Raw genomic sequence first — 12,878 nt, forward strand, 5'->3', positions numbered from 1 at the left:
CTCATCACATTACATGATCACTTCAGGGATTCAGACTTCCACATGTAAATTTTATGGGAACATAATCATGAAACCATAGCAGGTCACTAAAAAATCTTAGCTATGACAACGGTTTGTTGCTCTCCAAAGCCCGAGCCTATGCAACAAAATCTTATTCCTTAGTATCCGTTTTTCTCGTGTATCACATGAGAATCCTTGGTTCAATGAAGACAGGCAAAATGCATGCAAGATCAGTGCTCCAAACCTCCGTTGACTTGGTGGCTCATTGGAGGACTTTCCCTCCATCATTAGCTTGATTTCAGAGTCATATTGTGAGAGGGCGCGTTTGTTTACTTACCAGCTGCCATTGGCTGTTTTGTGGATGTTCCTCACGTTTGAGCCTCAGGGTGACGTGGTTTTTGACGCTCAAATGCAAACAGTTTATATTTTATTACTTAGTTCTACAAAAGTTATTCATGTCATCAATAATTATGTCAAAACTAAAACAAAAAACGTTGACAAGATAGATGAATATTTAGCAACTACTGAAGTTAATAATTACTTTCTGATATGGAGCAAAATTAAAAGTTAAGTACCAAAAAATAAATGTTAGATAACTAATTTAAGTGCTCAATGGTGTTTAGTCGTTTCGAATGATTTTAAGTTCCACCTACACATTGATATTATTTTGACATACGACATACATTTTTATTTGAACACGAGATATGTTACTATATATATGAGTAAATATATTGCGTTAAAAGTCATTCTGGAAACTTAGTTAAAAAGTTAAATTAACTTGAATTACGTTAAAGGAAACATCAATAGCTTTTAAATTTACCTTACAGCTTGAAATGTTTACTATTCAATCTTAATCCTTCACAGAATATTTGGATTAAATTTTACACTTTCTTTTCATATATGTGAAGCACAGATACACATGCAGTACATACATGTATATCGTACAACTGTGTGAAGTTTTCCTGGGGGATCCACTAACGAAAACATCTGAGAGACTCTGTGGGCAAGGAGTAATATGAAAATGTAAGTTTGCATGGCACTGATCTAAACCATGTAGAAAGTGCATCAAGGAAAACAAAAGCAGAAGTAGAAAGGGGACATTCAGAAATTGGAAATTCGTTATGTCCCCTACATGAGACGCATGCAACAAAGGAAGGGCTTCAGAGCCTGGAGACAAGGTGTGCAGGCCCCGGGCTCAGCCAGGCCAGCAGCATCTGACAGCCCCCAATGGCCCTGCCCTTCTCCTTCCTGATGGCCCTGCTGGTGCTCAGCTGCCACTCCCGCTGCTCTCAGGGCTGTGACCTGCCTCACAACCACAGGCTGCTTAACAGGAGGGCCTTGGTGCTCATGGCACAAATGAGGAGAATGTCCTCTTTCTCCTGCCTGAAGGACAGACATGACTTTGGATTCCCCCGGGAGGCGTTTGGTGGCAACCAGTTACAGAAGGCTCAAGCCATCTCTGTCATCCAGGCGATGACCCAGCAGACCTTCGACCTCTTCAGAATACAGGGCTCCTTCGCTGCTTGGGACAAGACCCTCCTGGACAAGTTCTGGCTGGGCTTTATCAGCATGTGAATGACCTGGAAGCCTGTCTGATGCAGGAGGTGGGTGTGGAAGGGACGCCCCTGGTGAATGAGGACTCCCTTCTGGCCCTGAGGAAATACTTCCAGAGAATCACCCTCTCTCTGCAAGGGAAGAAATACAGCCCTTGTGCCTGGGAGATTGTCAGAGCAGAAATCAGGAGATCCTTCTCTTACCAATGAACTCGTGGGGAAGATGAAGGAATGAGAACGACACCTGGTTCCCCATGGAGATGATTCTCACGGAGTAATAATATAACACTTCCTCGTGTTTGTCATGGCAAAGACTGTCTGTTATCTTGTGTTGTAATCATGACATAAGTGCAATCAATTTGTCAAAGACTTTCAGGAGTTTTAGGTAACATGATGTTCAACTTTACAGGCACTCGTCACTTACAGATGCCCATGCCGATGGATCTGTGTATCTATTTTAATATTCATTTATTTGTAATAATTTTTTTCATATAGTGTCACTCACATGCATCTTTACACTGTGGTGATAAAATACAATATGTTCTTTCTATTTAGTTCTTTACATTTGTGACTTTTTTGTTTATTACAATTTTACCATAGTAAACTTCTCGTATTAGTTTATTTTTAAAAGAAACACCAAGCCTGACTGTGCAACTTGGTTTAAAGAATGGATCTCACAAATCATTTACCCATCATATTATATTCAAATTTTAGGTAATTGTTGACTTTCTCTATATCAGGTTGTGTTTTACCCTCAGGATACAGAGGTGAACAGAACGAATAAGGTTCCTGCTCTCTTGTTTCTTTGATTCTTGTGGGGAAAGGAACCTAAAAGCAATGGTCAAAATTAATGTTACGTTCAACGCTGTATTGAGCAGAAGGAAAAAAAATGAATTCTCTCACCAGCATATACTTATATAACGTGTCTCTTTCTATCAAATTCTTAGGACCTGTATCCAACCTTTCAGTAGCTGACCTAAAAAGAGGCAGCCAAAAAAAACAGAATTCTGTCATGAATTCTGGAGAAGGCTGAAAAATGGTGGTTCCTCATGTCACAGAAGTGTCTTATTTTTTCAGGGATGAAATGGTGGCTTGTACTCATATCTGAGAGAGGGAAATAAATATCTAGGTAACGGGCAGAGCAGCAGGATAGGTAATGGCTCCAGCGTCTGGCACATTCCAGGATACACCCCCATAGCACAACACTTTCCTTCCTCTCCAGGGTAGAAAGCCCCACAGCCCTTTGTCATTTACTCTTTATCTCTCAGCCCATTCACACAACTGCTTTCTGTTCCATTGTGGTTTCAGCTTAAAAATTTCCCTAAAGAGCAGAACATTACAAGTAAAAAGCAAAAGTGCATCACATTGCGAGGTTTTGCAGAAACGTCTTCATGAGAGGCTTTCCTTAATGCGTTGAGTGTGATGCAATAGTAGCTGTAGCTAGCAGAAAACAGAAAGTGGATTCAGCCTGTGGGAGGGCAAAGGAAACTTCTCTCAGGAGAAACAGCTCCCTGGTGACCCAGTGGAACAAATGCAGAGACCCAGCCTGGGGGGCAGGCCTCTGATCTAGGCAGATGCTACCACTTCCTGGGGACGTCACTTCATGCTACAAAACACGGCTACTTCTTGGTAACGATACGTTCTAATGCCATCATGATCTGCCTGTTGCCTTACCCTGTGTCTATTACAAAGAGAAAGAGTGTGAGTCTCTGGTTCCAGGCTGGCTGGACTGTTTGGACTGGGCAGTTAAAGGGACAGAGAAAGGTGTGTTCCCTGCCTACAACCTACTGTGCAGACCAGAGCTTCCCTGTGAATCACCCCTTCCACACACTACAGGACTCTGGGGGCAGGTAGAGCTGCCAATCCGGGAATGGCACTCAGTGCTAATCAGGAAAATCTCTTGAAACATTGATCATACAACTGTCAATAGCATAACATTAGTTTCACAGATTTACTCCTACTATCAGACTCCAACTATCATGGAATAGAGAAATGTTCTCATTGTCATCTTGAAAAACGATCTTGAAATCTCTTTCACTCAGTGGGAAAACCTCTGCATAGGTAGCAAAATGGAGCAGCCCGATATAAGCTAAGGATTGTGAATGAATAGTGTCATTGTTCCTGCGAGCTACTGACATTTTGCTTATTCCAATATATCAATTGTGGTAAATGTTGAGAGGAATTTCTATGACGAGCATAATATCTTCCCTGAGGTATTTCACCAGGAAGTAGGTGTCATTGCTTAGGGAGCAGGGAGCGCCTGCGACTGTGGAGGGCTCAGCCGTCTTTTCCTGAGGTAACACGCTCAAGGTTCGGATTTGCTGCTTTCCAACTAGGGATTGGCTAGGGCCGTAGTTAAATTTCAACATATTTCTGTCCTGTGCGGTTCCGTTCTCCCCTCTGGAGGATGCAGTAATTCAGAAGATGCACAAGAATCGGGAACACTTGGCTTCCCAGAGTATTCGTCAGGGTTTTCTAGAAGAGGACCAACAGGTTGGACACCTTAGGAAGGCTTGGATTTCTGAGTCATAAGGCAGTCTGTTGGCAGAATTCCTTCTTATCTTGGGAGGTCGGCCTTTTTCTGAAAGGAATTTTAAAAGATGAACTTTTCAATTGCGTGAAATACGCAAGATAGGATTCAGTATTGAACCATATTCTGCCAGCTATTAGGTGTGATCCTGGGGAATTTAGAACTCTTTGAGCATCACCTACCTCACATGTAAAATAAGGTGAAAATATTCCTAGAGTTATTGTGAACATGAAACAAACTAAAACATCTTCAAACATGTTCACAGTGTTAAGGCTTAAATATGGTAACTGTTTTCTCATTTTTAAATACAGCTATGCAAAGGTCTGACAATTAAATATGCAAATTTATTGCAACAATGTTGCTAACCTTTCTTCCACATCAGTGGCCTATTCATTATGAACGTGTACCAACTGGACAAACAGTTAACCAACTTTACTATTTAGAGGTGCTGAAAAGGCTGTGTGACAAAGTTAGACGACTTGAGCTTTTCCCAAACAATTCATGGCTCTTGAGTAAGGACAATGCACCAGCTCACATGGGACTACCTGTCAGGGAGTTTTTAGCCAGTCAGCAAATAACTGTATTGGAACACCCTCCCTACCCACTTCATCTGGCCCCCAGTGACTTCTTTCTTTACCCAAAGATAAAGAAAATATTGAAAGGAAGACATTTTGATAACACTCAGGACATCAAGGGTGATATGACAACAGCTCTGATGGCCATTCCAGAACAAGAGTTCCAAAATGGCTTTGAAGGGTGGACTAGGAGATGGAATCGGTGCATAGCTTCCCAAGGGGTACTTGTAAGGTGACCCTACTGATATTCAGCAGCGAGCTATGTAGCACTTTATCCAGGATGAGTTCGCGACTCAATTGTCCTATTCGAGTATCAGAATAGTGAACTCTCCCATCTCTCAATAAATACCTGCAAAAACACGACAGTGTGAAAAACAGAATTCTGGGAAGTGTTACGAAGACTAAAGTATAGTCACTACTCGCATCGAGGATAAGAATATGCAGCAAGGAAATGGCGGCTTGCATTAATAGGTGGAAGAGAGAAGTTAGTCTCTAAGGAGGAATGAATCTTATATGGTCCGTGTAATAATACGTGGCACTCTTCTGTCCTCCTTCCTTGCTTTTCTGAATTCCCTTGCTCTGTTCCCATATCAGAATCACTTCCTTTTTCTCCAATGTAGAAATTCCCAGCGTGCTCTCCTCACTTACTCCTTCTTCAGCTGCACTGCCCACCAATACAGCTGTTTCCTCCCCATTTGTGGTTTCTGGTCATTCATTTCCCTTTAGAGTATAAAGCCACCAATTAAAAGCAAAAGTTGAACGAGCGTTCTAGGTGTTTCAGAAACAACTCCTACATCACGGACTATTTTTCTCCTTCGGATGAATATTTTTGGAACTGCGGCTTGTCGCTTCTACCATGATCTAATCGTAGCTGTAGCCCAAAGGAACTAGAAAGTCCGGTGGATTTTACCCTGGGGATGATTAAAGCATTTAAGGAGGAGGAGCGCCACCTATTGGCCAAGAGGGACAACGACAATCACCAAAGTCTGCAGACAGCAGGCTTCTTTCTGTTCCATGCGAAAGAGTCTGATCCTCACCTACTTCTTCAGAGCTACAAAGAGGCTCTGTCCTGGAAAGGTCCCACCCCAATATTTGACTAAGCCCACTTCCTCAGCTGTTGTATCTTACAGAGGGAGAATGCCCCAGCTGCATAATATAATCTGGAAAAAATTCTCATTCTTACTTTGAGTAATGACTCCACTTGCTTCCCTTCCTCTGTGACTCAGTGGTAAGAGAGAAGACAACTTAAATAAGGAAATGTCAGAGAATACAGTGGTTGACAAATAACAGCCTGCCAAGTACCCATTTGGGTAGAATTGAGAGGTATGAAGGTTATCCAAAATTGTAAATGAACTAGTTGATCGGGAAGTGGAAATTAATTTCTCAGGTATCAGGGGTCTCTCAAATCTTTGCTTCAGTTTACACACTGTGGGGGCAGAGCCCCAGAAAGTAGTTTCCAGGCTCTCGGCCTCACATAGAAAGGTGTTGGCTCAGGTAGTAAATGGCCAACTGTGATTGCATGGCCATCAGCTGTGGCTAGTTGGCCGTCAGCTGTAACCAGTGAGCCATTGGCCACTAATATAACTGCTGTGGCTACGCTAGCAGAGAGAGAAGAGAGAGGAGGAAGAATGGGGGCTAGCAAGAAGATGGCAGCTGGGCTGGCAAGTGTGGATGGCGGTTTGCGGACAGTGTGGATCCAGCCTCCAGTGAGAGTATAGTGCCACCAGAGAGAATATAGTGGTATGACTCCCCTACCTATGTCTCCGTGGGTGTTCCTTTTTGGCCTCACCATGTCCTGCGTTCTTGTATGGGGAGCGGGACCAGAGACCCCGCGGGTCTCCCTGCATGACACACACTCAATCTCTATATTGCTCCTCTCCAATTGATGGGTTAAAGGGATCTAGTTACCATGTTAAACGATGTTTGTCCGTGCTTTTCTTTATTCCTCCACCTCTGGTTGGGAACCCTGTAGAAGCAGGCCAACAAGGACATTTTTTTGGATTCACCTGGCTCTGACTTTGTGATTGCCCTACACCTTTCAAATGTTTGTACTTAGGATTCCTTCCACTCTTGGTTGCTGTTTCTGTTTGTTTGTTACTGCAACTTTTTTTGTTGTTTTTCCTATTTGCGATTGGGTGTAAAAGGTGACGATTTGGTTTCATACTGACACTGTGCCCTGAAAATCTGTTAGCCCTGTCCTGTTTCACACCCCAGACTTACTAAATATTCGACAGTGTTGGAGGACCAAGCCGCAGGGCTGGAGGGCTGGGGAAGGGGGAGTGAGCGCTGCGCAGCCCGCACGCCGGTACGGTTCCAGAAGCTGAGCAGGTCTTTACACCCCCAGGCATGAGAAGCGACGCCCAGTGCCACGCATGGGGTGTGAGGGATCACCGTGCAGCCCCAGCTGGAAGCCCTGGAGGTGTTTCAGCCTCTCAAGCAGGATTCTGAACACGGCCCCGCCTCCACCGTCCCTGCCAGCTGGTTCCCGCGTGCAGGGAGAGGTCCAGGTCCCCCTGATGTCCGGCCAGTCGTTCGCAGAAACGCAGTAAAGACACGGAGCTCGGCCACCCGTCTACACCCACGACTGGGGAAAGAATCCAGGCAAGCATTCAGGTCTCTGGTAGGCAGTTCCACCTCTGATTCCACCACAAGGACGCTGCACTAGGCGCGGGACTCACCTTTGCTCCCAAAACCACAGTGCACCTGTAGAAACGCGAAGAAGTTGAAAGTCAGCAGCAGCTCCAGCCCGTGGAAGGAGAACAGAGACGTTTGAAGCGTGGACTGCAGCAGGGAGGTCCTCAGCAGGAGGAACAATCCAATGGAATGGACAGCACTGAGTCAGCTGTTTCTCCAGGTCATTCCAATTCAGAGGGGAGGGGAGAAGAGCACCGAGTTCTCCCACGGAGACATGGCCAATAGCAGTGTCCGCAGCACCCTCTGCTCTGATGGCACAGCAGCCTGCTGAGCATCGGAAGGGACGCGCGTTACTCCGGTGCCAGCTGCAAACTTCTGTTTCAGTTGACAGAAAAATCTACCCCCTTACAACTGCTTAAAAGGAATTTGTCTACTTTTCCTTAGAAGTCAGACAGCTCAGATCCTTATACAAACCACAACCCCGTTGACACACAAAACAATAGACAACAATTCTTTGGCACTTGAAGTGGAGCTGGAAATACATCATTTCACCTTCCCTGCTCTTGTGACTTCATGGCTTTGCCTCTCCGTGGTTCATACAGTTCATGCCCATTTCAGTCTTTCACTTTATTTAACAGGTCCTTCTACACAAGTCATTATTTCAAATCTACTTAAGGTTTTGACCTTGAATCTTCGCTACCTTCAGAAAAACGTATCCCTCCAGATTTATATTTCTCTCCAAACAGATTCATAAATGAGTGTAATCCAAACAGGGTTATTAAGAAGATTGTGTTAACAATCTCTAAGGTCTTAGAATAGTGGCTGGACCATAGTTAGCCTGAGAGAACTTTGGGTGTTATCATTTAAAGTACCATCGTCATTCTTGTGCAGATGAAGAGCTGAACGTTTTCTTCATTCCCTCTCTTATTTCTAGATTTCTCAAGGCAAACTTTTAATTGCCTGAGTGCATTTCTTAAGTGGATAGAGTGCTCAGGCTAGGGCTCATATTCACAATCCTGCCAGAGAGGGTTAGTGTTCTGGCAACTGGGGCTCAGGGGGATCAGTCTCTTGAGAGTTGGTGGTGTGATTCCTCTTTTCTCTCCTCAGAGCTCATCACATGTGGATTCAATGAAAGAAAAATGAAGTGGCTGGTCTTGCAACACGAATGCTGGTCATTGACCCGGGAGGTACTGTTCTGTGAGCCTCTGGCAGAAGCAGTTGTGTCCTGATTCTGTGTCATTCAACACTGGCTTCCCTCCTTCCGCTGCCATAGGTCCCAACTTGGCTACACTGAATTTTTGCTAACTTACACTTTGTCATGTTGTCACCCAAAGAGTCACTTCCTTTCTTGCACTTTCGTGACATTCTGAATTACGTATGTTTTATTTTTGTTCACACACAACTGTCAGGTTTTGCTTTCTAGGAACGTTGAAATTAGAAACAAAAAAATCTGAAGTCTTGAAAATTATGGGGAAACACAGTGAAGCCCCTTTGCCCTCCTTTTACTTTCCTTTGTTTGTATTAACCGCAGAAAGAAACCGAAATTATGCCATAGGAGCGAGACAGACCATGCCTGGTACACTGCTCTGCAAAAAAAATATGATATTCAGATTCTTGTTACTGTTGTTTTTTAAATTTAAAATGAAATAGCTCGCATAAGTAAAGGAAAGAAGGCTATGTCTCCCTGACATAATAGCCCGGGCCTCATGCCCTCCTAACATGAGACAGCGAAGGATGAAGAGAGACGCCCAATAGAAATATGCGGACTGAATGAACAACTGAAGTTCACTAATTTCTGTCCCGTAAGTTTCTGCTGAGAGACGCCATCATTTGATCTCGTGTTCCCAGCTCACAGATTTGGAGCATAACGATTGTCCAATAAATTGAGGTAAAAGAATCAAACAATAAAAGCCATCCTGGAAAAATAAAAATTATTTGCCTACTAAAGGCGAAATGATTACAATTGGATAACTATTTCCTCCACTTACTTAGAAAAAATAAACTTTGGAATCAGCACTGAGGACTGGTTTCACTCCTGATACCAGGGGACATGGGTCAGGAGGTCACGAGTGAGAATGAGGGTCCTCAGCACATAGAGCGGGAAGGGCCGGGATCCTAGAAAATCAGTTATTTTGCCAACAAAGACACAATCTCTCCACAACAGGGGAATCCTAACCGCCTCAGGATGTGCTCAGCCTGCCCTTAGGAAGTGAGTCAGGAGAGTTTGGGTTGGGGACTCTGTCACTTCACAGGGAAAGGGTTTCTAGAGGTGATACCTCCCTTGTGAGTGAGGTGCTCCTGGGAAAAGAAAATTATCTTGGTGTTAGAATCGCCAACCTACATGCACCAGAAAGAACCAGGATTCGTGCTGCAAGTATTGGCACGACCTGAGGAGCCCTATGGACCTGTTAAAATGGTAGAAAGAAAGGGCAATGTGTCTGTTAGTTGTGACCTTGTTGCCCCAGTGAAGTGTAACCACATGGACCTGCATGAATGTGTTCTAGCAGGAAGAGAAACATCCCAGAAACTTACTCACTAATGATCACCAGCCTCGGCTGTGAAGAAAATAGTAACAAATCCTAGTCCTGCGTTCTGAAGAGCTTATTTCCTATCCACGGTGTGGTAAGTACCTAACAAAATACACAAAGCCACGGGGCTGAGGGAGCCTGTCTCCCTCTGCAAATAAAGCAAGGAGGTAAAAATGTTGCCCAGATTCAAGGCCAAATTTTGTTTCTAATGAGGAGAAGAGCAATATTTATGTATGAAAAATGTACATGATATGTGCATATGTTTGTGCATTTGCATAGCTACTCACAGTTCTGACTTCTGGACAAGACGTTTCTCAATTGATTGATCAGTATCCATTTCCATGGGCACATTTGGATTTTACCGGGAAACTTCAACTTCTATGACAAAATTAATAGTGTAGACTGATATTTTCTTAGAGTAAATGGAGAAGACATGAATGAAAACAAAATAAAGGAAGTGGAAGTGTGGTGATATGTTTAGAAAATGAAAATGATTGTGTTCCCTATATAATGGCCATGCTCAGAAAGATTGTCATCAGAGGACCTAGAGGCCAAGGTTCATCCGACGCTCAGCTGAGCCAGGCCAGCAGCACCCACGTTTCTCCATGGCCCTCATGCTCTCTCTCCTTTCGGCCCTGGTGGTATTGAGCCATGGCCACGGTGGGTCTCTGGGCTGCAACCTGACTCTGAACCATGATCTGGTCAGCAATGAGAACCTCGTGCTCCTGGATCAAATGCGGAGAATCTCCCTTTCCCTGTGCCTGGATGACAGAAAAGACTTCAGATTCCCCCAGCAGGCGGTGAATGGCAGCCAGGTCCAGAGGACCCAGGCCATCTCTGTCCTTTACGAGATGCTCGTGCAGACCTCCAGAGTCTTCCTCACAGAGCACTCTGCTGCCTGGAACACGACCCTGCTGCACCAGCTCCTCACTGGACTCCATCGGCAGCTGGAAGACCTGGAACCCTGTTTGGTGCAGGACGTGGGACAGGCAGAATCTGCCGCTGGGAAGGACCCTACACTGGCCGTGAAGAGGTACTTCTTGGGCATTCGTCTCTACCTGAAACAGAAGAAATACAGTGACTGTGCCTGGGAGGTTGTCAGAGAGGAAATCATGAGTTCCTTCTCTTCATCAACAAGCTTGCAAGAAGGGTTAAGAAAGAAGGATGGAGACCTGGGCTCACCTTGAACTGATTCTCACCGATGACTGTGCCACATCATCCTTGCACATGTGTTTGGTCATTTCAAAGGGCTCTTCTTTCTGCTTCAGTCACAGAATTGATTGTATTTAATTCAGCAAATATTTTGTCAGCATTAAGTTAGACTGTGTTAAAAAATTCAGCTCCAGTGTCATCAGCCCGGAAGAGGTGACTGTTGTTATGCTTAGTTGTATGTTTGTTTGTTTACTTATTTATATAATTTATTTCTGTATTTATTTCCTTTTTTCCAGAGTCTATCATATTTATAATATTTAAAAACCATATGTAATTACATGCTCATTTTTACATTGTATTAAAATTTACAAAACATGTTTACATTTCCATGTTTATTTTGCATTTAGTTTGTATTAATTACTTATGAAAGAAACCTTGTTGAGTTTTTAAAATTCTGAGATCGTGAATCTTATTTTTGTATGCAAATCTATTTCAAAATAGATTTTGTCCTATAGAACAGTTATTGTGAAGTCCTATGGAACAGTTCTACCACTTGTCATAAAATGCCTGCCAAAGCCGGAATGCTGTGGAATTGAGAAGAGTTCTGGAAAACATGGAAAACGTTCAGTACCCATGTCAGAGGTGCAACTGATTTACACTCACTCAGTAAAGAGAGGTGCGTAGAAACACGTGAGAGGAGTCATCCAGAATGAGGTGGAAAGATGAGTGGTGTTGACTGGCCGGTCCCTGCACCTGGTGTCTTCCTCCCTCCCTCCCCCTGTCCTGCTTTACTGAATGCAGTCAGTCCCTTATACAGTCGCTTCACTCCCTCCTCCCTGCTACCCTCCCTCACAAGTGCTCTGGTTCCCTTGTGGTTTCTAGGTTCAAGGTTTCTCCTTAGAGTAGAAAGCCACAAAGGACAAAAATTGAAAAGGAGCTGTTTTTCAAAATCGTTGTAGACAGTTTTGTTTCCATGAGCGTTCTGATGACTATTTGGGGGTCCTGACTCAATGCTATGGTTACAATGATGAACTTGGTGCTGAAAGTCAAAGGATCAACTGAGCTCAGTTCACTGCGTGGGCTAATAAAGTCCTCACGTAGGAACTGCGCCCTCCGCTGGCCACCTGGGACATGGCCAGATCGAATGTAGGAGGGCAGCCTTTTCTGCCAATCCCCAATCTTAGTCCTTCCCGGAGATCCACTTCCGAAATGAACAACAGGCTGTCTGGGTCAAGATGTGACATCATACTTGAATACCACACTGTTGTAGCTTACATCATTACAAAAAGAAAAAGTGTGCTGCTTCAGGCAGGGCAAGGCTTTTCTGCACATTGGGCCGCTCTAAAGAGAGAAGGAATAAAACTGCATTTCCTGCTCCAGCCTGCTACTAACTAGCCTTATCCACACTGTGGGCTAGAGCTGTGCAAAATGGGCGTGCTACTGCTTTGGTGTTTTCATTAACAGGAAATGTTCTAGTTGATGGTTTAAATATCAGTGTGAACAGTAAACTTCCAGCTTCATCAATTCATTCCAAATATGTGATTCTGTCTGACTGATTGGAAAATATTGTCATTATCAATGGAATGATGATATTGGCAGTTCTTCCAAGTAGTCAGAGTTCAGATATATTTTCTGAACTGTTAGAGAATTCTAATGTTGCCGACTGACAAGCAGAGGCTTTTTCACTGACGTGTAAGAATAGTGGTAGAATTCCGGAGGTGTTACTGAAGCCTACACAGTGTTGGACTTGACATAGTTCCCCAGGGATTGTGTGTGTGTGTGTGTGTGTGTGTGTGTGTGTTTGTCTGTGTCTGTGTGTGTGTGAATTGTTCACGTAGCGAGGAGAGATGTCAATTTGGGAGGATTTCTTGAATCTTTGCCTCAGTTGACCTCGCCAATGCTTTAG

At 44.0% G+C, this 12,878-nt stretch overlaps 2 protein-coding genes across 2 annotated transcripts; both read left to right on the forward strand.

Annotated features, from left to right (window-relative positions):
* Window positions 1–1,227: 1,227 nt before the first annotated feature.
* Window positions 1,228–1,763, forward strand: LOC141571263 (interferon alpha-5-like). The gene is given in 2 exon segments (XM_074331518.1): window positions 1,228–1,555; window positions 1,558–1,763. Coding segments are annotated over 2 exon segments (534 nt in total).
* An 8,662-nt stretch (window positions 1,764–10,425) lies between these two features.
* On the forward strand, window positions 10,426–11,007 carry LOC141571111 (interferon omega-2-like). Its single transcript, XM_074330330.1, has one exon. The coding sequence runs from the start codon at window positions 10,426–10,428 to the stop codon at window positions 11,005–11,007; it is 582 nt and encodes a 193-aa protein (XP_074186431.1).
* The last annotated feature ends 1,871 nt before the right edge of the window (window positions 11,008–12,878 follow it).

Source organism: Rhinolophus sinicus, linkage group LG04, assembly GCF_036562045.2.
Source record: "Rhinolophus sinicus isolate RSC01 linkage group LG04, ASM3656204v1, whole genome shotgun sequence".
NCBI lineage: Eukaryota > Metazoa > Chordata > Mammalia > Chiroptera > Rhinolophidae > Rhinolophus > Rhinolophus sinicus.